The 24,607-nt window shown below is 49.4% G+C and overlaps 1 protein-coding gene and 2 long non-coding RNA genes across 5 annotated transcripts; 1 reads left to right on the top strand and 2 right to left on the bottom strand.

The window, feature by feature from the left end:
• Positions 1 to 2,455: 2,455 nt before the first annotated feature.
• S1PR4 (sphingosine-1-phosphate receptor 4) lies at positions 2,456 to 10,184 on the bottom strand. 3 transcript variants are annotated; one of them, XM_083421759.1, is made up of 3 exons: positions 10,096 to 10,184; positions 8,350 to 8,441; positions 2,456 to 4,507 (listed from the first exon to the last, which is right to left on the bottom strand). In XM_083421759.1, the coding sequence occupies exon 3, from the start codon at positions 4,147 to 4,149 to the stop codon at positions 2,908 to 2,910; it is 1,242 nt and encodes a 413-aa protein (XP_083277885.1). In that variant the 5' UTR covers positions 4,150 to 4,507; positions 8,350 to 8,441; positions 10,096 to 10,184; the 3' UTR covers positions 2,456 to 2,907. The 3 variants fall into 3 exon arrangements, with proteins under 3 accessions (XP_083277885.1, XP_083277884.1, XP_083277883.1); XM_083421758.1 differs by lacking the exon at positions 8,350 to 8,441; XM_083421757.1 differs by lacking the exons at positions 8,350 to 8,441; positions 10,096 to 10,184 and adding an exon at positions 7,908 to 8,003.
• An 81-nt stretch (positions 10,185 to 10,265) lies between these two features.
• Positions 10,266 to 13,593, top strand: LOC310668634. The gene is made up of 2 exons (XR_014506732.1): positions 10,266 to 10,411; positions 13,012 to 13,593. It is a non-coding gene; the product is annotated as an uncharacterized lncRNA (long non-coding RNA).
• An 8,881-nt stretch (positions 13,594 to 22,474) lies between these two features.
• LOC310668715 lies at positions 22,475 to 24,222 on the bottom strand. Its single transcript, XR_014506812.1, has 2 exons — positions 24,089 to 24,222; positions 22,475 to 23,013 (listed from the first exon to the last, which is right to left on the bottom strand). It is a non-coding gene; the product is annotated as an uncharacterized lncRNA (long non-coding RNA).
• Between the last annotated feature and the right edge of the window lie 385 nt (positions 24,223 to 24,607).

Genomic DNA, 24,607 nt, shown 5'->3' with positions numbered 1-24,607 from the left:
CCATGGGGCAAGAGTTGTGCACTGTTTCCTTGAACTTCACTGACAGCTGAGCCTTGCATCTTTCCTGCTGACCTGTGTCTGATTCCAGCCCTGACACTCCATTAAAAACAAACAAAACATGGAATCCCTGCGACTGGTGCAGCAATAAAACTACTCACACATTGGCAAAGCTAAGCAGGTCTGCTATGGTTTCACATTGGACCGGGGACTGCGTGTGCCTTGCAGGGGGTCAGATTGACCCTCCAGGGTCCTTCCAAGTCTGTGGGGACCTGTGAAAATTGCCCCCCCCCGTCCGCTCACCTGCAGAAAAAGAAGCCTGGATTGGAGCCCTCTTTGGGTGTGCTGCTGGCATGTGTGTAAATGCTACACGTGAGTAGGGACCATCATGCTAAGCTCCTGTGCTGCAATGCCTGTTGCCTTCCTTGAGTTGGAGAGCAAAGCGTCACGTTGCACAGTTCGGGTGCTCCTGCCTCCATTAGATGTGAGCAGCATCGTGTTAGATCTTTATCCAGTTCATTTATTTTTTGGGTGGTGGGGAAGTCCTTATCCTAAATTCTGGGGCTCAGTGCAAAGCACCCCGCCAAACCTTAGAAAGCTGCCTTATAACAACTCGGCCAGTGTGCTCCTTCTGGCTTCCTCCTCTCCCAGGTTTCAGGTGAGGGTCTTCCCCAGCCGTGGCCTGAGTAGCTCAGTCGGTTAGAGCTGGTGCTGGGAATGCCAAGGTCTGAGCCCCGTATGGGGCAGCTGCCTGTTCCTACATTGCAGGAGGTTGGACTAGATGATGCTCAGGGCCCCTTCCAACTCTACCTGGGATCTGTTTATTGGAAAGGAGGAACTTTGCCACGGAGCTACAGCCCTTCTCCTAAAATGTAATGTTAATCGTAATTCAGAACCCAAGAGATGGTTTAAGCATCCAAGCACACAGGCTGCCTTTGTTCCCCCTTTGTTCAGCCCCCCTGTCCTGAGGGTGAGGGGCCTCAGCAGCTGCAGCATTGCTGACCACCATGGTTTGCCCATCCAGACAAGCCTGGCAAACCAGTGGGCACAATCAGTGGTTTCCGAACCTCTGTTCAGAACTTCTGCATTCCAATGCAGCTCAGCAGTGCCCCCTAGAGGGTCTTGGGTTTCTTGCCCCTGCAGTTTAACTATCTTCTGTGTTGGCTGAGCTTTTCTATAAAATGGCTCAGGGCTGAGAAATTCAGCTGGACAGTCCACTAAAGAGTGTCAGGAGGTTCATCCTGCCTGGTGGCTGATTGCAATAATATTCAAGGGGGCCCTGTCAGTCCATCCCAAAACCCTCTTTAAGCAGAGGCTTGACAACCATATGTCAGGAGTGCTCTGATGGTGTTTCCTGCTTGGCAGGGGGTTGGACTTGATGGCCCTTGTAGTCTCTTCCAACTCTATGATTCTATGATTCTAACCCCATCACATCATAGGGTTTGTATGCCACCAAGGTATACTCAGAGTAGACCCATTTAAATTAAGTATAAGTAAGTAAAGTATGTTTGACCAAAGTGCGGGAGGCAGTGGAAGACAGGAGTGCCTGGCGTGCTCTGGTCCAGGGGGTCACGAAGAGTCGGACACGACTAAACAACTCAACAACAACAAGTAAAGTATAAGTATACTAAGTCCTTTAATTTCAATGGGTAGGGGTAAAATGGAAATAGCCCACCATTTCTGATTGGCTGATTGCAAAGAAGAATTAGCAATTCACACATCAGTCCAAAGGTGTTAAATATTCCACCCTTGGTGGAAAAATCTGAATCAAATAGTTTTCTTGTTCAGACTTGCATATATGTGATTTTAAAAATATACAACGGTGAGACAAAATACACACCCAGGGACTACATTGCAGGAATGGTGCTGTCTTTGCAGTGAAGTTGGGAAAGCTTGGTGTGTCAAACGCTGGTTTGTGCTGGAGTGAGGCATTGTGGGAGAGTTAAAACTGTGGCCTCGTGGGGAATGGATGTCTGGTCTTTTTAAATATAAAACTCCCTGTCTCTAGAAGTGTGAGTTAAATTGCATCCTGACTCTGGGCAGGTTGAGATGTTATCTGATTTGCAGATCCAGCAGCTGGGGGCTTGAATGTGGATTGGGGGTGAAAAGGTGCAGCAGTCTAGCCAGTAATTTACAACTCAAGAGCCTGGTAGGGGAGAGCCTTTTGATCTCAAGGTTCCTGAGCATAAACAAAGTTCAGTTGTGCTGGTCTCCTGACAATCAGGAGATATAGTCTCATCATACAGCCACTGGCAAATTGGTAATTAACCTAAAGAAATGATCCTCCTCTGGGGTGTTCAAGAATAAAGGGTTTGGGGAATTCAGATGCAAATTGCAGAACGTCTTGCCCTGGTGTTTTGCCTGAGAGCGTTTGACCAGTAAAGGGACTTTGACTATTTGCTGTGCTCTGAACTGTTATTCCATGAGTATGGTTTTTAGTTAGCTATATTTTATAACATTTTTATTTTCTGTTTATAAACTTTCAAGGACTGTGCCAACTTTTTGAGTGGCCTTTTCAATAAACTTGGAAAAGGACTTTTGCCCGGAGCTAAACTGGTGCCTGGCTGTTTAGGACACCTACCTGTTGAATTTCTGCCTGCGTCATGCTATAGTGACACAGGGCTGGCCAACCTGGTAAATATCAAAGGAGGGTTCTCCTCCTTGAGCCCCATTTGAGGGTGGCCCAGGAAAGGAGGTGGTGGCAACTTTACCGTTTGACCTAGTGACCTCTCCCTCTTCCTGCCAGGGTCAGGAGGACTGGTCAGGGGGTGGGGTGGATAGTCCCCGCTATTACTACAGTCGTCTTTGAGGTTTCTGGTCTTCCTCTGAACCACCTGAAGAAATGCACAACAGAATCTTTTAGACATGTTCTGAGGGTTCTCCTCCTCATGTGAGTGGAGAGTGGAGATTCTAGTCCTGCGTGTGGTGCAGCCCTGAAGTGTCATTGCTCAGCACACTTGAATTGCTGGAGAGAGGTTCCCTGGTTCTCCTGCTGAAGGCTACTGGGCTACGGAAGCTGCCACGCCCTCTCAAGGAGCCTGTGGAAGAGCTGGCATGGATATCGCTGGCAACGAGGCAATTTCGGGGGCCGCGCACCCCAGCCCAGATGCAGCAGCAGCAGAGAAGCTCCACCACAGCCCTCCTCACCTCCTTGCTCCCCAAGGCGTAGACGATGGGATTGATGAATGAGTTGGTCACGGCCAAGGTCAAGATCCAGCCAAAGAGTTTAGGGGGAGCCCAGGCTGTGTTCCCCCAGAAGGTATCTATCAGGAGGAGGATGAAGAGAGGCGTCCAGCAGATGAGGAAGGTGCAGAGGATGACCAGCACCGTCTTCAGCAGCCGCAGAGACCTCTTCCGGCTGCCCCGAGAAAAGGTCTGCTGGGCGCTTTTCTGGACCCAGCAGTAGATGGAGGCGTAGAGGCCCACGACGCCCACCAGGATGATGCTGAAGACGATGACAGTGAAGAGGATGTAGTTCTTGTCGTAGAGGGGCAGGAGCGTGGAGCAGCGGGAGACGTGGCAGATGCAGTTCCAGCCCAGCAAGGGGAGGAGGCCAATGAGGATGGCCAGGCTCCAGCAGAAGGCAAAGAGCGCCCTCAGGCGGGTGGTCTTGCTGGACGCCTTCTCGGCGATGGGCTTCACCATGGCGCTGTAGCGCTCCACGGCTGTCACCAGCAGGCTGAAGGTGGAGGCCGCCAGGGCAACAAAGAGGACCCCCTCGCGGAGGAACCACATGGTGGGCGACAACTGGAAGGTCCGGCTCCCCGACAACCAGAGGTTGATCAAGTAGGCCGTGCCGGCTAGGAGGTCGCTGAGGGTGATGCTGGCCAGGCAAGAGTAGACCCACCGGCGGGTGCGCACTTTGCGGATGATGGCCAGCAGCACCACCAGGTTCTCCAGGATGATGAGGCAGCTGGCAGCAATAATGACCATCTTCAGGACGCTCATCTGGTCTTCCTGGGGACGGCGATTCTGCATCCTCCCTGTGAAGTTGTAATGGTACAGGATGATGTTGACGCGGTTTGTGTCCGTCGTTGGGTAACAGAGTTCTGGGCGATGGGCCGAAGCAAGCCGGGGGTCTGGGACAGACGTGGGGAGGGCCGTCCAAGGAGAGGGCGAGGAGGTGGAGTTGAAGAGCTCCATGTCAGTCATCTTCTAGATTGCTTGATGGATCAGTACAGAAACAAAACTGGGCCTATTCTTGGGGAGACTTGTTTGAGGCAACACAGGAGCACTCTTGGCCTTTGATGGAGGCAAAGTGATGTCCACTGCTTAGGATCTCACAATAATGGACACAAGGCGTGGTGCTGGTGAAAGTCAGAAGTCTGTGCGTCTTCTTGAGCTGATGGCTGCCAAACAAGGTCTCAAGCATGAGAAGAACCAGCAGCTCACTCAGTCTCTGCACCTGGTTGGGAAGCAAGCAGCGGTAACCTCACTATGGCTGCCAAAATTTCACCAGAGCCCCACCCGTGGTCCATGGCCGGTCCAGAGTTCCATCTTGGCAAGATTTCTGCAAAATTAAGAGAAGAAAGGAGAGTCAACGAGGAAAGGTTGTTGAAATGAGAAAGAGGTCACCTGAGGGCATGTTTCCTGTTTTTTAAGGATGTGCTCCCTCTTTTTAGCAGTTCCTGGTATTGCCTTTGGGGGGGGTGTTCCGGTGGCATCATTTCAGAGCAGAGCACAACACGTTTTCTGTGCTTACTCATCCGTCAATCAGTGCATAACACTGGATGAAGAGGAATAAGTATTGAGGAACCGCAAGTTCCTTTGCTGCTGCGGAAGGGGTGTGGGAGAAAGGATATTGCTTTGCTGAGAAGAATGCATACCAAAAAAAACAGCTGTAGAGAAACAGCAACGGCTCACCTGACCTTTCGTTCCCCATGCATTTTGATATTTTATTGATTTACGGAGCAACATCTATATTAATCAAATAAATATCAAAGTGGCTTACATAAAACAGTATACAATATTCATTTTTTTTACTTATTTCCTTAGGTAAAGGTACCCCTGCCTGTACAGGCCAGTCTTGCCAGACTCTAGGGTTGTGCGCTCATCTCACTCTAGAGGCCGGGAGCCAGCGCTGTCTGCAGACACTTCCGGGTCACGTGGCCAGCGTGACGAAGCTGCTCTGGCAAGCCAGAGCCGCACACGGAAACGCCGTTTACCTTCCCGCTAGTAAGCGGTCCCTATTTATCTACTTGCACTTTGACGTGCTTTTGAACTGCTAGGTTGGCAGGCGCAAGGACCGAGCAACAGGAGCTCACTCCACCGTGGGGATTCGAACCGCCAACCTTCTGATCGGCAAGTCCTAGGAGCTGAGGTTTTACCCACAGTGCCACCTGCGTCCCATACTTATTTCCTTGATGTAGGCTTTAAATGGGTTTTGTTGCTTTAAGTAGATCCGTTCAGCTAAGTCTTGCTCGGAGTATACCTATTGAAATGAATAGAACTAACATGGTCACATTCATTAATGGGCAGACTAAGTGAAAGGCGGTCAAGTACCACCTGTGGTGTGTAAGCAGATGCCACGCGCTGCAACATTTCTCTGCAGATGCCACTCACGTTATTGTTCCTGCCTTATATTGTTCTCTTAGTGCTGCAGTTATTTGCTAAATGCAGTTGCTTAAATGGTAAATTCAGACTGAAAGGCAGCCTGGTCTATTTTTTTTTATGTCCAAATTGTTTAATTAAAACAAAGCCCCACCCATGGAAAGAAAGAGTGTGATTGAGTGTGCACGAGAGACCAGGCGGAAGTGGGACCAGGCAGCTTCCTGCGTCCTTAATCTGCCCTCACAAACACCCAGAAGAGAGAACGGTGGCGGCACGTGCCTCTTTCCGCTCCTGGGTTCCGGTCGCCACAGGAGACTGTCTGGGCACCGTATTCTTCACAGTGAATATTATTATTCATTTCAGAATAATGGGAGGGGGCCATGGGCTCAAAGCTTGCTGGGTGACCGTGGGCCAGTAGCACCCTTGGCCTGGCTTGCCCCACAGGGTTGTTGTGAAGATAAAAGCAAAGGGAAGGAATCACGGCACGTGCATGTTCTATACGCCGGCCTAAGCTCCTTAGAGAAATTGCAGGATTTTATTTGTTAAAAAAGAAGTCATGTCCTGTTTCTCAACATCTGCAGAGGCTTGCGTTGCAATGTTCTTTACGATTTGCGCATCGCAACTTTTGCAAGTCTTAATTGAGGCTCTAGGTGCCGGGAAGGAGAAAAACACCACAGCAGCAACCCCCGTGCGTCACCCCAGTTCTCGGATCAAAGTGTTGAAATGAAGAAGAAAAGGCATGAAGCAAAGTAAGGCATGGCAGGTGGATGTGGAAAGCCTGGAGCCCCAGCAGAGAGACAGAGAAGCGGGCAGGTGAAGAGCGAGATAGATCTGAATAGACCACAGAAGGAGGGAGATGAATGCAGGCGAGGAACCCTGGAATATAGGGAACTGCCTTGCAGTGGGTCAGATTGAGCGATGCTTCTTCTCCTGAAGGAGCGGCTCTCAAACTTCTCCAGGCCTCCTTGGTCCCATAAGCTCACCCTCAGTGCCCACAACCCCTCCCTATAAAAGAGCAGTCAACACAACCCACGAAGGAGCATAATCTCATAGAATCGTAGAGTTGGAAGGGACCCTGAGGGTCATCTAGCCCAACCCCCTGCAATGCAGGAATATGCAGCTGTCCCATTCGGGGATCAAACCGGCAACCTTGCCTTTACCCGCACCATGCTGGAGCCAACTGAGCTAACACAATGACATTCGGAACAGTTACAATTAAGTGCACATTGATTCAAAACCCAATTAGAATTACTTGGTTTCATTAATTCGACAAAGCTGATTCAGAGACCAGCTTTTCAAAGTCGGATAGACATTTATTAAAACTTCCAACCCTCCATGCTACTCCCCCCCCCCCGCCCCCGGACAGTACCACCCTCCTTGGGCACCTAAAGTAAGACTTCAATCCTCGTGATTCTAGGAGGAGGACGGATTCAGACTGGGATACAGGAAGCTGCCCTGTTCTGAGTCCCCACTGGACCATTTCACTCAGTGTTGTCTGCAGCGGCTGCTGTCTCTCTGCAGAGCTTCTGTCAGGGGACATTCCCAGTCCTTCCTGGAGATGACCAGGATTGAACCTGGGACCTTCTGCATGCAAAGCAGACGCTCTGCCAGTGCAAGAGCAGGTGTCCTGCATGCAGAAGGTCCCAGGTTCTCCCTTTATAAAAGAATCGCTTAGCAGGAGATGTCAAAGAAGCAGTCAGTGGAGACAAGACAGAAGGATATTATCTGAGCCATTGTAAGGCAGATTTATACATTTCCTATTTTAATAGGACCGTGAGGACTAGGATCCCTATTTTTTCAGGGAAAGGAACCATAGAATTGTAGAGCTGGGAGGGACCCCAAGGATAATCTCGTCCAACATCCTGCAACACAGGAACATTTCCCCCAGTGTGGGGCTCAAACCCACATTCTACCTACTGAGCTGTAGCCCTTGCATAAATCCACACACCCCTCATCCCATCCCTGGCAACTCCAGGATCAAACAGCAAACAAACCTCCTCAACCAGAGGAGAGCCGCTGCCAGTCAGAGTAAGCAATACTGGTCTAGATGTAGAATCTGTCGTGAAAGAAGGAATCCTCTGAAGTCACCAGGACTGCAAGAGAGGGACTGCAGAAACACCATGCATTCAAAGCACACACCCCTGGAAGATTCCTGGGAACTGTTGTCTGGTTAAGAGTGTTGGGAACGGTAACTGCGTGAAGGCGAGGCTGCAGTTCTTGGTTGGGCGGAATGTGCTTTAAATGCATGATGTGTGCAATTGTGAAAGCGGGAGCTTATGCGGACAGGTGGATAATTATGAATGGAAAGATGGACAGGAGGAAAGCTGAATGGCTGCCACTCCCCTCTCTTCCAGGCTCACCTGCTCTGATGGATTGGGGCCCCAAGCGCTGGTGGCTGCAGCATCCAATTCTCTCCCGGCACAAGTGAGGTGACCAAATTGTTGTGGTTGCTTTTTGTATTTTTGCTGAAAAAAACATGGTGGCATGTGCCCTACCCAGCAAAACAAGAGGAAGGGGATGTTGCTACACACCCAGAACCGAGAAACCACATTTTGGCTGCTGCAGGATGGACCCACCCTAGCGAGAAACAGGGCGGTGGCTGCTGGAACTGTCACAAAAACCTTTAGGTCTGATCAGCCTCCCTTTGCTCAAGAAGGTGTTGCGCTTGGAGACTGTTGATTCACAGGGATGGCTAAGCAATTACTCCTAAAGAACATCTTTAAAGCCCCAGAGGATTGGGGCCTTATAATAGCTGAGGCTTACAGAATTTAATGGAGGTTCCTTGGGGCAGGGAGCTCTCACCTGGCCTACTCTGTACTTAGGAAGGTTGCCTGTCTGTTTGTCCGCTCTTCGTTTGGAGACCTCTTAAGATACCAGATTTTGCATGGTGGTTCCTGAGATCAAGGAGAGGCTTTCGCCTACTTTTTGAATGTGATCGGATGCCATAATGCTCTTCTAAATAGCACTGATGTTTTTAGTTTAGCTAGGCATACATCGTGCAATAATCACAGATGACCCCCCTCCCAAACTTACTCTCCCCAGGAGGTGATGCGGGTCCTTTCCCCCTCTTGAACAGTACACAGAGCTGAAGAAGAATGTTGAAAGAGTGGTGCTCCTTCCCATTTTGGCTGCACGCATCAGAAGACCCTTCTGGATCAGGCCAGTGGCTCCTCCAGCCCAGCATCCTGTTCCCACAGTGGCCAAACAGACAACCCCAATGGGAAGCCGGCAGGGAGGGTTCAAGCACAAGGCTCCCAGTACATTTCCAGCACAATTCAAAGTGTTGGTGTTGACCTTTAAAGCCCTAAACGGCCTCAGCCCAGTTTACCTGAAGGAGCGTCTCCACCCCCATCGTTCTGCCCAGTTCCCAGCGCAGAGGGCCTTCTCAGTGGTGGCTCCCGCCCTGTGGAACGCCCTCCCATCAGATGTCAAAAAGATAAACAACTACCTGACATTTAGGAAACATCTGAAGGCAGCCCTGTTTAGGGAAGTTTTTAATGTGTGACATTTTAGTGTATTTTTTGTCTTTGTTGTGGCTGGGGAAACCCAGCCAGATGGGTGGGGTACAAATAATAAATAATAATAATAATAATAATAATAATAGCCCTCCCTGCTCCTGTGGCTCCCAGCATTGCTGCCTCTGGCCGCGGAGGTGCAGCACAGTGACTGTGGCTACTGGCCTTTGGTAGCCTTATCCCTTATGTTTGCAGCCTCTCTCCTTCAACTCTGATTTTCAAGGATTGGATTAATTCCACTGGACCAAATTTCTACCTGAACCCCCTTGGAAAATCTCTCACTTTCTTTGTGGATTTGTGCTAATGTGTGTGTGGGGGGGTGTGCTCCAGGGGGGTGGGATGGGGGAAGAGAAGTGACCAGAGGGGGTGGCACCCAGGACACTCGCTTGGAAATCCAAAAGTGTCGCAGTAAGCAAGATTCTAGCACTGCAGGAGCTTCAGGTTTCTATTTACAAACACACACACACACAAGCACAAGACATGGATGGAGATCAAGGACACCCATCAGCCAGGCAAAAGCTCTTGAGAAAGGCCACTGATAGGTGTGATCTGCGGAGAGTCCTGAGGACAAGATGAAGATGTCTGGAGAGCTGCATTTGGCCCCCAAGTGTCATGCACTGGTTAGATGCAGAGGAAGGGGGGGAGGAACTATCTGGGGAACCCCCCAAGTGAAGAAGACTCAAAGCCTGGGGATTGACGGATGGCGGGACAATGATGAGTGATCAAAGATAGAAGACTGAGAAGCGTCAGAAGGTGAAGAGGCAACAGTGAGCAGGGTGAGTCTGTGGCAGAGAGCAGTCCGGAATCAGAGGCAGAAGCTGACGCAGGAGAGGAGGGAGAGGAGTCTGGCTGGTGAAGTAGCCAGGGGGGTCTCCCCCTCCTGCTGTGACAAGCTCCCCTCTCCCCTTTCATCTCGCAGAAGCAGGAAAAGCAAATCTCAGAGCTCTTGTAAAAAGTCCTGGAGAGGAGGGGGCATAGATGGTTGTGGGGAGGTTGGGACTCTGTCTCGGAAACTTCATGGGGCCAGACTCACCATGCCAAGTCCACGGAGATTGTGTTTTTGCTAATAAATGGTTAACTCCAAGTTTGAACAGTGTGATTTGCTGCCGGCTGGCTTTTTGGAGGCTCCCTGTCTCTACTTCCCTATGTCCTCAGGCAGCCCCTCCTCCCCTGGAGGTGCGATGATGTCACAAAAGGCAGGTGAGGAAAGGGCCAGTTGGCTCCTCGTGTCAATCCTCCTGACTGACAGCTGAGATCAGTGGCTTCATCTCACTCTCTCTTTCTGCCTTGGCTTGTTTTCGAATCCTGGCAAGTGGAGTTGTTGCTGCAGAGATCTCTGGCTCGGCTTGGTGAGTTGGCATTCCCAAACAGGACAAACGGAGAGGAGGAGCCATTCAGAAGCTCTCCTCCAACCCCCTTCTCCCTCTCTTCCTGTCACTGGGAAGTTTGTGTCTCCTGCCGCCTTTCCACCTGGATGAGGCCTTTGGGGGTGTTATCCTTCCACTGTCAGAGGCAGCGGGGCGACTGGGATCCCAAGAGGGACAGCTGCTGTTCCGCTCAGGTCCTGCTTGTGAGGTTCCCAATGGTGGCATCGAGTTGACCTCTGGGAAAATAGGAGGTTGGGTAGTTTTAAACTGTTTTTAATATTGTGTTTTAATAGTTACAACCCACACTGGGACCTTTGAGTGAAGGGCGAGTAATGCATTTTAATAGCAGGAGTAGAATCATAGAATTGTAGAGTTGGAAGGGAACAGGGTGGTCATCTAGCCCAACCCCCTGCAAGGCAGGAATCCTGTACATTTTTGCATGCTGTGTTCAGTATGATATGCATCTGTAGGCACACTTTACCCCAGTCCATGCATTTTTGTTCACATTACTTAGGTGGAGAAAAAGACACCAAAGTTCAGAGAGGTGCAAATTTCAAAGGATAGCTTTGTTTCATTCTTTCCGAAAGTGCAAATTAGGTCAGGTTTACCATTCAATGCAGACCAAATCAGGTTGCTCCCCCACCCCCAGTCCCTAGTGACTGATGCCAGAAGAAATAAATACAACGTTTTGCGTGTGTGGCGCAGAACACAGACACCTCTCAGCCTTCCTTCTCCTTTTGCAGGATCCCCACGGCGTCTCTCTCATTGTGCTCTTGGGGTGCTTGCAAGAGTCCCGTGCTTGGGCCAGGACACAGGTGCTGCTGCTAACGCAACAGACTAATGCTGTTATTGTACAAGGGGAAGGAGCAGAGGGGTGGTGGCACATGATCTCTAGCAGATAAAGATGCTTCTTTCTCAGAAGACCTGCAATTGATGACGCAGGCTTTGTCCCACAGGCTGAGAGCCTTAGATCTTTCTTCAGAAAAAGGAAGTCAACATGTGCCAGCAGTCAAACAGGTGTATGTTGCAGATATCGTGAGCCATATGTTTCACCGAGCATCAGTCTGGTTCACTGGGCTTCAGTTTTATTTAGAAGGAACCAAGGACGGGGGTGGGGGGGTGAGAAAGTGAATTCAATGTGCATTTGAAGGCCAATCCATTAAATTGGCACTTTCCGTAACAATGCGGGAACCAAAACACAGTCCTATGAAATTCACACTCATCTGAAAGTTGCAATGCAGGTCTCCAACCAAACCATGTTTGCAAAAGTGCACCTATTGTAATCAGAGAGCTGTAGAGTTAGAAGGGACCTCCAGGGATCCTCTAGCCCAACCCCCTGCAGGAATCACAGCTAAAAAATATCTGAAAGATACCCAATGTCGTGTTAAAAAGTTCCAAGGAGAGTCCACCATCTTCCAAAGGAGTCCGTTCCACTCTTGAACGGCTCTTAACGCCAGGAAGCCCAGTAGACCTGAAGGAGCATCTCCACCCCCATTGTTTTGCCTGGACACAGAGGTCCAGCACCGAGGGCCTTCTGGGGGTTCCCTCACTGCGAGAAGCAAAGCTACAGGGAACCAGGCAGAGGGCCTTCTCGGTGGTGGCGCCCGCCCTGTGGAACGCCCTCTCGTCAGATGTCAAAGGCATAAACAACTGCCTGAAATTTAGAAGACATCTGAAGGCAGCCCTGTTCAGGGAAGTTTTTAATGTGTGACATTTTAATGTATTTTTAATCTTTGTTGGAAGCTGCCCAGAGTGGCTGGGGAAACCCAGCCAGATGGGTGGGGTACAAATAAATTATTATTATTATTATTATTATTATTATTATTATTATTACTTCTGCCATGTCACCTTGGTGCTGCTAATGCAGCAACAACAACACAGGAGGCAGCAGTTACGAGTCCCCATCCTTGCAGCCAAGTGGTTTGCATGGACTGGACACAGAGGAATGGTGGGAGGAGCCAGCTGGGGAACCACGAAGGGGAGAGCCAGAGGAAAAAGGGGAACAGACTTGGAAGAGGTGTCCGAAGGGCTTAGTGAGCAAGGGGAGTCTGTGGCAGAAGCTGAAGAAGGAGAGGAAGGACACTTCAGCCAGTGAAGAGGCCTGGCTGTCTCCCCCTCCTGCCGCGACTAGCTCCCCTCCCCGCTTGTCTCCCAGAACCAGGAGAGGCATGCAAAGGGCGGAGGAGAGGTTGGCTGCAAGCAGGCGTAGACTCTTCTTGCTTGGGGAAAGCCCTGGAGAGGAGGGGACTTAGATCGGCAGAAGGAGGTGGGGACTCTCAGTCTTGGCAACTGGTTTTCCTGGAGTGAGACCACCGGGAATGAGCTGCTCTGTTCCTTAGGCCTGACAGGGAACCAAGTGTATGAAGAGTGTGGTTTTGCTAACCAAGAGTTAACTCAGACTTCAAACTGTGTGGCTACTGGCCGGCATCTTCCTGTGACATAGTTTGACTTCACCCCCATTGTCTCTGGAGACATACAGATGCCGACTCAACCACGCCACCTCCCCTATCACGTTTTTTTTTGGGGGGGGGGGTATTTCATTTCCTCCCGGGTGCCACATTCTCTGTCTTTTTCTTTTCCAGCCTAGATTTGTGACGTCTCCTCTGCCGGTCCAGTTCCTACGTCACATTTCGAGTTTCCTTCCCTGTGGAAGAAAGGCCTCTCGTCTGCTGGCAGCTTTTCCTGAAGTGGATGGGGAATATTCATGGACCATTCAAAACCTCCGCCATCCCAGGGAGGCCTTAATCCAAATGCCTCCCAGCCCCAGCAAGCGGGGGCGCACCCATCTTCTCAGTCCTATTCTGGCTACCCGCCAGGGCCATACCCGTCTGCTTATTCCACCTACCCGGCGTACACACCGCCATACGCGTACCAGGGCTACCAGGCCTACCCTGCCCCTCTGCCTTCGGGACTAGCCTATGGGCCTGGGCCTGGACACCCCGTCTACATCATAGAAGAGCGGAAGGAGCCCTCCACCTTGGCCACCTGCCTGGCCGCTTGCTGGGCCACCCTCTGCTGCTGCTGCGTCTGGGACATCTTGACGGCCCCCCGGCTACCATGAAGGGCCTCTCAGGACCTCGGCTGTGGATTCCCATGCCTCCTCCTCCTCCTCCTCTCCAGCTTTGAGCACCGTAATAAAATATTTGGTTTGCACAGCAATACAAGTCTGTGGTAGACTTGGCCTTAAGAACTTCGGCATAGGCCTGCTGGGTCAGGCCCACCGAACCCAGCGTCTTGTGGGGATGCCCCAAGGGGAAGCCCACAAGCCCACCCTCTGCGCAACAGCCCACTCCCCTCCTGAGGTTTCCACATTCACCTTCCTGTGGTCCATCAGGACATTCCTTATGGCAGCGGTTCTCAACCTGTGGGTCCCCAGATGTTGTTGGACTACAACTCCCATCATCCCTGAGCTCTGGCCTTGCTAGGTAGGGATGATGGGAGTTGTAGTTCAACAGCATCTGGGGACTCACAGGTTGAGAAAGGCTGCCTTATGGGCTCTTCTATGCTGCTTCCATAATGGACACTGGCCTGAAGGAGGACAGTCATGTTGTGGGCACCCACCTTTTATGAGGCATATGCATGGCCATAGTGTTGAATAGTGGGTAGACATGGCAGACAACACAGCGATTTCTCCAAAGCAGCTCTTTATTTTGTAAGCTGGAACAGAACTGAACAGCAAACAGCTCAGCCGGCCTGCTTTTATAGGCAGCCGGCTGTCAAGATTGTAGCAACAACAACCCAGGGTTTCCCGCCTAAAATAACTGACGTGGACCTGAGTGAAAACTATCTACAGCATCCCCCTGCTGGCCCAGGGTGAGAACTTCAGTGCATAACACATAGAATCACAGAACCATAAAACTGAGGGGCTGGAAGGGACCCTGAGGGCCATCTAGTCCATCCCCCTGCGATGAAGGGATATGCTGCTGTCCCATGTGGGGATCGAACCTGCAATCTTGGTGTTGTTAGCACCATGTTTTAGCCAGCTGAGCTGTAGGTACCACTGTACGTAAATCCGGCACTGTCTATGGCAAAGTGTAGCATAATGTTAGTGCCATACTATGACCTGGGAGACCAGGATTCGAATCCCCCTCAGCCATGTAGCTCCCTGGGTGACGTTGGGCCAGTCACTCCCTCTTAGGCTTGCTGTGAAGATGAACTGGGGAGGGAGAAACCATGTCCACCCCCTTGGGCTTCTTGACGAGGTAGAGAAAGCATCATGCGATAGAAACAGAAACAAATATTAGCGAGAAGGACATACAGAGGTGCGTCATATAAGGGGAAATCGCTTTGCAAAGATGAGTATTTTGAGGAAATTGCAAGTAAATACATGTATGGTAGGAGAAAAGGGCAGGAGAATGCTGAAGAATGTCCATGGGGGGGGGGGTTGTTTTTTTTGTATTAAAACAAAACTAGAAATGCAGAGAACCAAACTTAAGATTGGAGAAAATGAGAAACTGAGAAGGGGAGATTCCTAATTACTTGCTACGGTTTTGGTGCTGTACGACCTTCTTGTGTTTATAGCTATACAGTGGTACCTCGGGTTAAGAACTTAATTCGTTCTGGAGGTCCGTTCTTAACCTGAAACTGTTCTTAACCTGAAGCACCACTTCAGCTAATGGGGCCTCCTGCTGCTGCCACACCGCCGGAGCACGATTTCTGTTCTCATCCTGAAGCAAAGTTCTTAACCCGAGGTTAGCGGAGTCTGTAACCTGAAGCGTATCTAACCTGAAGCGTCTGTAACCCGATGTACCACTGTATGCTGTATTTTGAATGGGGGTAGGTGGGGGTGTGCTTCTGGCACTTATTTTCAGAATGGCTATTTCAGTCCAAGGGAAAGTTGTTTTTTGCCAAGTCCTTGCTGGCAACGGCACCTGCTAGAATTGACACAGAAAGGAGAAGCTGCTGCCTCATGACTCACTAGGAAGCAGGTTTGTCAAGGGCATCGTTTATAGACGGTTGACCCACAGGAGAATGTCAGCACTTTTGGCATAGCCTTGCATATAACTGAAATAACCTGACAACAATCTAAACTCATCTACAGCTTTGTGGGTTCCTATTGGCAAGGGAACCCAAATTTTTCTAAGTTCTCCAGTGGTTTGACTTGACTCCCAGAGGCGCAGTCCGTTGTCTCTTGAGACAGATGGAGGCCAACAACAAAACAACTTGGAGCATACATGGTATTAATACAGTATGTGTTTAAATTACTGCTTAAATTACTTGTATGCTATTTACATTAATACAGTACAGATAACACATGTTAAGCACGTTTAACACGGGACACAGGTGGTGCTGTGGTCTAAACCACTGAGCCTCTTGGGCTTGCCAGTCAGAAGGTCAGTGGTTCAAATCCCTGCAATGGAGTGAGCTCTCGTTGCTCTGCCCCAGCTCCTGCCCACCTAGCAGTTTGAAAGCACACCAGTGCAAGTAGATAAATAGGTACCACTGCGGCAGGAAGGTAAAAGGTGTTTCCGTGCGTCCTGGTTTCCGTCACGGTGTCCTATTGTGCAAGAAGCGGTTTAGCCATACTGGCCACATGACCCAGAAAGCTGTCTGTGGACAAACACCGGCTCCCTCGGCCTGAAAGTGAGATGAGCGCCACAACCCCATAGTCACCTTTGACTGGACTTAACCATCCAGGGGTCCTTTACCTTTCTCTTACCTTTTTATGCATGTTTAACACATGCAGTTTCAAATTTATGCAGTTGAAAGCCTACCAGCTGAAATCACACAAATTTAAGGCAAGGAAGGTGGAAAGCTTAACAGCACTTTTTCTGCAGGGTTTTCCTCACAGAGAAACAGCCTCTCAAAGCCTGGTAAGCAAAACAGAGAACTTAAAAGTGTTGAACTGTTTCTTTAAATCTAAAGGTTCATCATTGTTTCACCGAATGTGTATACCTTTAAGGGGCCGGAGCAAGGGCCAGTGTAACTAATGAGATCCAGCCTTGCAGCTGTGAGGCATAGCAGGTGCTGCTGAGTTGCATTGATTAAGCTGTGTTGGGAATTGGCCACAGTATATAAGGAGCAGCACCTAGCTCTGCCATTTTACCCTGGGGATGGGTTGGTGGTTGGGTCGTGTTTGTTTGTAGAAGTATTTAGTGTTAAAGGAGTTTTTGTTTTTCTTATTAAAACCTTATTTAAGTTATTTTTGAGTCCTTTCTTTTTAATGCAAGCTCTCCCCAGCAAGCTCTCTGCGCTACTATACTGCGAAAAGCCAACATCTTTGGTTATGGGCCCAGCTGCTGAGTGGATGACTGCATATTTTTGGACTCTGAGAAAGGTTTGAAAACTCCTTCTCCTGTTAGCGTAGTTTTTTTTGTGGGTCTGGAAGAGTTCCAGAATGGTTGACCGGGTTTTAGAAGCTGAGAAGGCTCTAGTCTTCCCACAGCTAACAGATGAGAACTATAGTTTATGGTCTTTTCGGGTGGAGGCGCTTTTGACCTCTAGAGATGTATGGACCTATGTAACTAAAGACCCTCCTGACCCTGTAACTGATGCTTGGTCGAAAGGAGATGCGAAAGCCAGGGCAATAATCAATTTGGCAGTCAGCGACCAGCAAGTAGTCTATATAAGGAATAAGAAAACTGCCAAAGAAATGTGGGACAGTCTTGCAGCAGTGCATGTCAGAAAGGAGTCAGCGTCTGCATTGACGTATTTCAAGCAGTTGTACCAGACGAAGTTGCAGCCTGGTGGTGATTTGGCAGCACACTTGAGACGTCTGGAGGCAATACGCTGCGAACTAATTCGAAGGGACATGGAGATACCTGATATTCAGTATGTCTTTATCATCCTTTGTTCCCTTAACGAGGACTTTGATGGTATAGCTAGCCAGATAGCTGCCGTTCCACCAGCACAATTAACTGTGGAAGGGGTAACGGCAAGATTAATGGGCGAGCTGGACAGAAGGGGGGCTTGTGCCATAAGCACCCCTGTTTCCAGAAAGAATGAGGAACGCCACATGCAAGCTGGTGGTGATATGACTGCATTTAAAGCTGCAAAGCGTTGTCAGTTCTGCAATAAGCAAGGACATTTTGCAAAGGACTGCAGAGCCAAAAGAAAGCAAGGTACTCCCAAGTCTGTTTCTGTTCATCAGTCGCTGTCGTCAGCCCAGCAGCCGACATCGTACCGTAAAGACAGAAATGAGCCGCAAGCTTTTCATGCTCGGACAGCAGATCGTAAAAGACTTAAAGGTGCCAAGTGGAAGTCTTTTGTTGTGGACTCAGGTGCGTCTCAGCACGTCTGCAACGATCGAAGCTTGTTTATTTCTTTCGAAGAGGAAATTGGTAATGTACATTTAGCCAATTCACAAGTCTTGCAGTCTCTTGGCAGGGGTACTGTTAAACTTGACTCTTTAAACATTACGATAGCGAACTGCATTTACTGCCCATCAGTGGACAATTTATTATCAGTAAGGTGTTTTGCTCGTCAAGGCATAACTGTGCGTTTCTTAAATTCAATGTGTGAGTTTTTTGAGGGGAACAAACGTCTATTGTATGCCCGGGAATCTGATGGTTTATATAGACTGTATTTTCGCACCTACTCCCAATTGCCTATAAATTGCAGAGCAGCACAGTCAAGCCAGGGGTTGAGGAATGTAAGGCCACATTCTGGGTGTGTCCATGAGGTGCACAGACTTCTGGGACACCTGAATTTTGCTGATGTAATTAAGACAAAGAATATTGTTAATGGCCTCAACTTAAAACCCTGTAAATTCTTTATGCAATGTCTATCCTGTTGCAAAAATAAGATCAAGGTTGCACGCAAGGGTAGGTGCTCAGATAGGAAAGTAACTGAGCCATTTGAGCGTGTACATTGTGATTTAGTTGGGCCACTCCCACCATCATTAGGAGGTTCTAAGTACTGGCTTACCCTGATAGACCAGTATAGTAGATACTGTTGGACTTATGCAATAGCTGAAAAGTCCCAAGCATTTGAGAAGTGCAAAGTTTTTTGCAACTGGGTAAAAACGCAGTTTAACAAACCAATTAAGAACCTGTTTTCTGACCGGGGTGGGGAATTTGGTTCTGAGGATTTTGAGAAATTCCTGGAAGCGCAGGGGACTACTCATGAATTATCTTGCCCCCGAAGTCCCTGGCAAAATGGGCTTGTTGAAGTTGTGCAGCGTGACCTGCAGGCAGGGGTTAAAACGTATCTGCATGATGCTAATCTGCCCAAAGATTTTTGGGCTGAAGCGCTCAATGCGTTTTGCTTTGTTAAAAATCACAGTTATCATTCTGGTTTAGATGTCACCCCCTATGAGAAGTTGTTTAAAAAACGCCCTAATCTGAAATACCTACGCATTTGGGGTTCAGATGTAATTATGCATTATCCCGCTAAGCAGAAATTGGGTGAGCGTAGTGTTCAGGGAAAATTAATGGGCTACCAACAGGGGGCGTACAGAATTTACATACCAGCAACTGGCAAATTTCATATTACCAGAAGCATGATACAAACTGTAAATTGGAATGGAGTTGCTGTTTTCCAAGATACTGATGGTATAAATGATACTGAGGAAGAAGAGGAAGCAGAAGCAGCAGCAGCAGGAAATGGTGCTTCTGAATTAATGGGAGAAGACAAAAAGCCTGTTGAATCTGATAATTTGTTTGATGATTTAAAGTTACAGACACCCGAGGGGAGGTTAGATTCTCTTGAGTTTTCTGACCGTGAGCTTAGCCTACAGGCATCTCTTCAGTCTGACAATGATGGTTTACAACCTGAAACTAGTAGTTCAATTAGTCCTGTTAAGTCTGAGGAGTCTGACTCTCCTTCCGGACTGAGACGTTCAGATAGAAAGAGGCAGAAGCCACAACGATTTGCAGATGAACATTTTAATACTGTGTATGCCAATAAGGCGGTTTTTGAGCCAAAAAGCTACAATGATGTTCAGAATTTACCTAAGCACCAAGCTGTAAATTGGTATAAAGCTATGGACTCTGAGATAGCTTCTTTAAAAGAGCATAACACTTGGTCTCTTGTACCACAAACCCCAGATATGAGACTTATAGATTCAAAATGGGTTTATAGAGCTAAAATGAATGGAAGTCCCAGACACAAACCATTATTTGTCTCTCCACAACAGAGAGTGAATTATGTGCATGCGTTCAGGCCACTCGTGATATAGAATGGTATATGCAAGTATTTGCTGACCTACAGATGCAAGTAACACTACCAGTGAAAGTTTACCTTGATTCCCAGAGTGGACTCGCTATCCTATGTTCAGAAACCAATACGCAGCGCACTAGAGTCTTAAGATTACGTTTGCAGTTTGTAAAGAAACTAATTGCTGATGAAATGGTTGTATTTAAATATGTTCCAGGTGACAATCAAATTGCAGACATTTTTACTAAAGCACTTCCAAAGGTTACACATGAAAAACATGTACAAAGTATGCTTTATGTTTTTGTTCCACAATGATGAACCGCAGGGGAAATGTTGAACTGTTTCTTTAAATCTAAAGGTTCATCATTGTTTCACCGAATGTGTATACCTTTAAGGGGCCGGAGCAAGGGCCAGTGTAACTAACGAGATCCAGCCTTGCAGCTGTGAAGCATAGCAGGTGCTGCTGAGTTGCATTGATTAAGCTGTGTTGGGAATTGGCTGCAGTATATAAGGAGCAGCACCTAGCTCTGCCATTTTACCCTGGGGATGGGTTGGTGGTTGGGTCGTGTTTGTTTGTAGAAGTATTTAGTGTTAAAGGAGTTTTTGTTTTTCTTATTAAAACCTTATTTAAGTTATTTTTGAGTCCTTTCTTTTTAATGCAAGCTCTCCCCAGCAAGCTCTCTGCGCTACTATACTGCGAAAAGCCAACAAAAAGTGTGTGTGTGTGTGTAAAAAAGGCTAATTCAGTGCGCTGGCTCTAGAAGATAGGACTGCTTGCACCAGGGTGAGTCCAAGGAACTGGTTTGACTATTTTTGTGTACCTGCGACATCCCCAGAATGGAAATCCTGCGCAAGTTGCGAGTTTTCTGTAGACATTTAAAGCACTTGTGGGGGGAGCTGGGTATGTTTTGCCTGGAGAAGAGAAGACTGGGAGGTGACAGAAGAGCCATCATCAAATACCTGACAAAGGACTGACATGTGGAGCGACCCAAACCAATGGATTCAAATGACAAGAAAGGAGATTCTGAGCCAACATTAGGAAGAAGTTCCTGGTGGTGAGAGCTGCTTGGCAGTGGAAGGGACTCCCTGGGAGGCTGGTGGGCTCTCCCTCATTGGAGGCTGGGTGGCCGCCTGCCAGGGTCTCTTCAGCGGTGATTCCCGCATTGCAGGGGTTTGGGCTAGAGAAATGCTTATGTGATGGACAAGTAATTCCCACCCACCCCTGGTGTACTGTATTTGGTCCCTGATGTGTTCCAGTGTGGTGAGAGCCAGTGTGGTGTAGTGGTTCAGAGCGGTGGACTCGTAACCTGGTGAACCGAGTTCGCATCTCTGCTCCTCCACCTGCAGCTGCTGGGTGACCTTGGGCCAGTCACACTTCTCTGAAGTCTCTCAGCCCCACTCACCTCACAGAGTGTTTGTTGTGGGGGAGGAAGGGAAAGGAGATTGTGAGCCGCTTTGAGACTCCTTCGGGTAGGGATAAAGCGGGATATCAAATCCAAACTCTTCTTCTTCTTCCAAGCAACCTGGGATGTGGTGGAGATGTCAGGGTCTAGCAGCTGATGGTTTGCAGACTGCTACTGGTCCGCAGACCACCACTCTGAGTGGCATGGGACGAGGTGACCCATGGAGACCCTTCCAACTATTCTATTCTTCTGGGGTTCAGTTCTGCCCATAACCTCCGGACAGAACAGAGCATTTCAGGGGAGGGGAGGCTGTGGGGTGAGCAGCCAAATAGTCATGCAAATCAAGTCTGCACGTGATCAGGGTCCTGAACAGTAGGATGAAGAATTGGGAGCAGACCGACACATCCTGGAGGAGCGCTTGCTTGTAATTCTGACATTCTCAAAGCGAGCGAGCCTCAGGAGTGAGAGTGGCACACCTCATCTTTCAAAGCTTGGCGGGCAGGGTGCAGAAACTGTTGGGACATCTTCACTACTTCCCTCCAGTCTCGAATGTCTTGCCTGGTTCCTGAACTGTGGCTCCCAAACTCTGTGTTTGCTGCCAAACTTGTACTGTTACTTGCAGGAATATATATGTATTTCATTTTGCGTAAGAGCCTCTGGCCAAGGCAGAGGAGCACGGGGCATAAGAGCACCCAGAGAAGTGTGGATTTTAAAGGAGAGCTGCATTTCAGTCCTTGCATTGGTGCAGGAAGTGTGGATTTTGTAGGCCTGCCTTGAACTGCAAACTGAACTGCATTTCCTCTACTGGCTGGGCTTTGTAGTCAGAGACACCTGGAGGCTGTTCTACAAAGAGGTGGGTCAGGAAAGAAATGAAGGCTGCTGTCAGGAACTGGCTGGACACAGGCAAGTGGTGGGAACCTCCTGAGGAGGAAGGCTCAGAGCCAGGCAATTGGTGGTGGGACACCAGGGAGAGGTCAGAGGGAGTGGATTGGGAGAAGATGCTGGATGCTGAAGGAGCAACAGGGTTTAGTGAGCAGGAAGAGCCTGCAACAGGGAGCAGTTCAGACTCTGAGGCTGATGCAGAGGAGGGAGGGGTCAAGAGGTTGCTGAAGAAGCAAGGGAGTCTCCCCTTCTTGGTGCGACAAGCTCCCCTGTGCCCTGGTCTCCAAGAACGCTCAGAATAATGAGGAAGGCAGAACAGAGGCCAGAGGTGCGCAGGCACAGTTTGAGACTGCTTGGGAAACATCTGGGAGAGGAGAAGCCTTGGAGAGGGTGGAGAGCAGGGACCTTCACTCCTGGCAGTGGCTCCATGGGGCAAGGACTGCTGGGGAGTGTTGCTGAGTTGTATGCTGTTTCCTTGAATAAAGAGTTAACTTCACCAACAACAAAGCCTGATGCTTTCCGTGCTGGCCTGCATCTGACTCCAGCCCTGACAGCTGCTTCCAGACCCAGAAGATTTAGCAGGACACGATCCACACCATTCTTTTTAAAACTCTGGGAGCTTTGGTGGCAAATGCTTTAAACAAAACAAAGAAAGAAACCATGGTGCCATTTCTGCGGCAGACTTGCATCCCTGTTGCCTGCACAGAGCACAGCATTTATTACAGTGCTTGGAGGCTGTGGAGGAGGCGGAGAGGAGGAAGAGGAGGCTACCAGCAATCCATGCCCGAGGCATTGAGAGGGTCTTGGGGTGGCTCAGCGGTGGTTGCAGTCGCAGTCGCAGTCGTAAGTTACCATGTCTATAACACAGCAGCAGCAGAAGATGGCAGCACAAGCTTTCAGGCAGCAGGTGAAGCAGTCTTCACCCCTGTGCTGTGGGTACGCAGGCCCAGGTGGGTAGCCTCTGTAGCCATACGCATTGCACCTGGGGCAGGACGGACAAGATTTCAAATACGGTCCTGGAGGGTAGCTGGGATACGGTGCTCGCGGCTGGTATGGGACACTCGGATGCTGGCAGTAGCATTGCGGAGGGTGCCTGTGAGCCATAGGTAACTACTCCTGGGCACAGGACCAGGTGAACTCAAAGGTAGGGTAGAGGCTGGAGCAGGTGGTGGAGGAGCCAGCAGGGGAGGTCACATGTCTGGGCTGAAAAAGAAACAAAGGGAGAACGTGGTGACTGGGGCAACATACCCAAAGACCTGCACCGCATGGGGTTGGACTAGATGACCATCGGGGGTCTCCTCCAGCTCTGCAGCTTTATGATTCTAAGTCCTTCTTCACTTGGCATGGGGTTAACCTATGGAACTTGCTCCTGCAGGAGGCAGGAGGCAGGGGTGGCCACCAGCTGGGGTAGCTTTGAAAGAGAAGTGGGCAAACTTGTTGAAGGGAGGGCTACTGGTGGCTATTAGCCAAGGGCCTTCTGGCGCTTCCCTCCCTGCGAGAAGCAACGCTACAGGGAACCAGCCAGAGGGCCTTCTTGGTGGTGGCACCCGCCCTGTGGAACGCCCCCTCCCATCAGATGTCAAGGAAATAAACAACTATCTGACTTTTAGAAGACATCTGAAGGCAGCCATGTTTAGGGAAGTTTTTAATGTTTGATGTTTTATTTTGTTGTTGTTGTTGTTTATTAAAGATTTTCTTGATTTACAAAAGTGTGTGCAATGTCTCTCTCTCTCATATTTTTCCCCCCAAGTAACATTTTTACAAATCAGTTTCATTTGTTGAGACTTTAGGAAGAAAAGGGGGAAAGATGGGTGGGGGTGGGGTCGGGTGGCGATGTTTCTATTTTACTTACTATATGTAGGCTTTGGTGTCAGCGTTGCTTGTGCAGGTTCTTTGCTGTTCACTTGAGTTCTTTTATTCTGTTTTTAATCTGTTGGGAGCCACCCAAAGTGGGTGCGGAAACTCAGCCAGATGGGTGGGGTATGTATGTATGTATGTATGTATAAACAATTATTATTATTATTATTATTATTATTATTATTATTATTATTATCATGGCTATACCTTTGCCTCCATAGTTGGAGGCAGCTATGCTTCTGAGTGCCAGTTGCTGGAAAGGGCACAAGGGGAGAGTCGCTGCTGCCCTTGGGTGCTGCTTGCAGGAGCCGCCTGTTTGGGTCCTTTGGGCCGCGGTGAGAACAGGATGCCGGCCTGACTGGGCCACTGGCCTGACACAGAAAGCTCTTCCCTGGTCGTTGGATTTGGAAACACGACTCACCCTGGGAAGTGCGAGATCCATCCAGCAAATTCGTCACTCAGCAGAGAGGGGAATGGTGGCGCCTCTTCCCCTCTCTGGCTCCTCAGCTGTCAGTCAGGAGGATGGAGAAGGGAGGGGCTGGAGCCAATGGGCCCCTTCCTCACCTGCCTTTTTATGACATCATCACACCTCCAGGGGAGGGGGGCTGTCTGGAGACACAGGAGAGCAGTGGGGGAGAGCCAAGGGTCTCTCCCTCCCCCAATGCGGCCCCCAAGCCCTCTCTGCCTGGCCCCCTCAGAACATATTCAACAAATGGAGACCAAGTGGCTGAAAAGGATGCTTTCGATTTGAACCCCTTTCAGCTGCCATGACCCACAACTTTCCCCACAAGTGCCACCTGCCATCCCTCCACCAAGGGAGCTTGTCTCAGGCCCTGCCCCTCAGGAGCCCTTTACTCACAAGAAGTTGCTTTATGAAAACCCAGCACTCTAGTCCTCATGCTCTGAATAAGGGGCCTGCTTTCTGCCAAGTCACTGGTCC

This window comes from Podarcis tiliguerta (assembly GCF_965153285.1).
Source record: "Podarcis tiliguerta genome assembly, chromosome: 18".
Lineage (NCBI taxonomy): Eukaryota > Metazoa > Chordata > Lepidosauria > Squamata > Lacertidae > Podarcis > Podarcis tiliguerta.
Note: the sequence above shows the minus strand (reverse complement) of the source record. Positions and strands in the feature narration are given on the sequence as shown.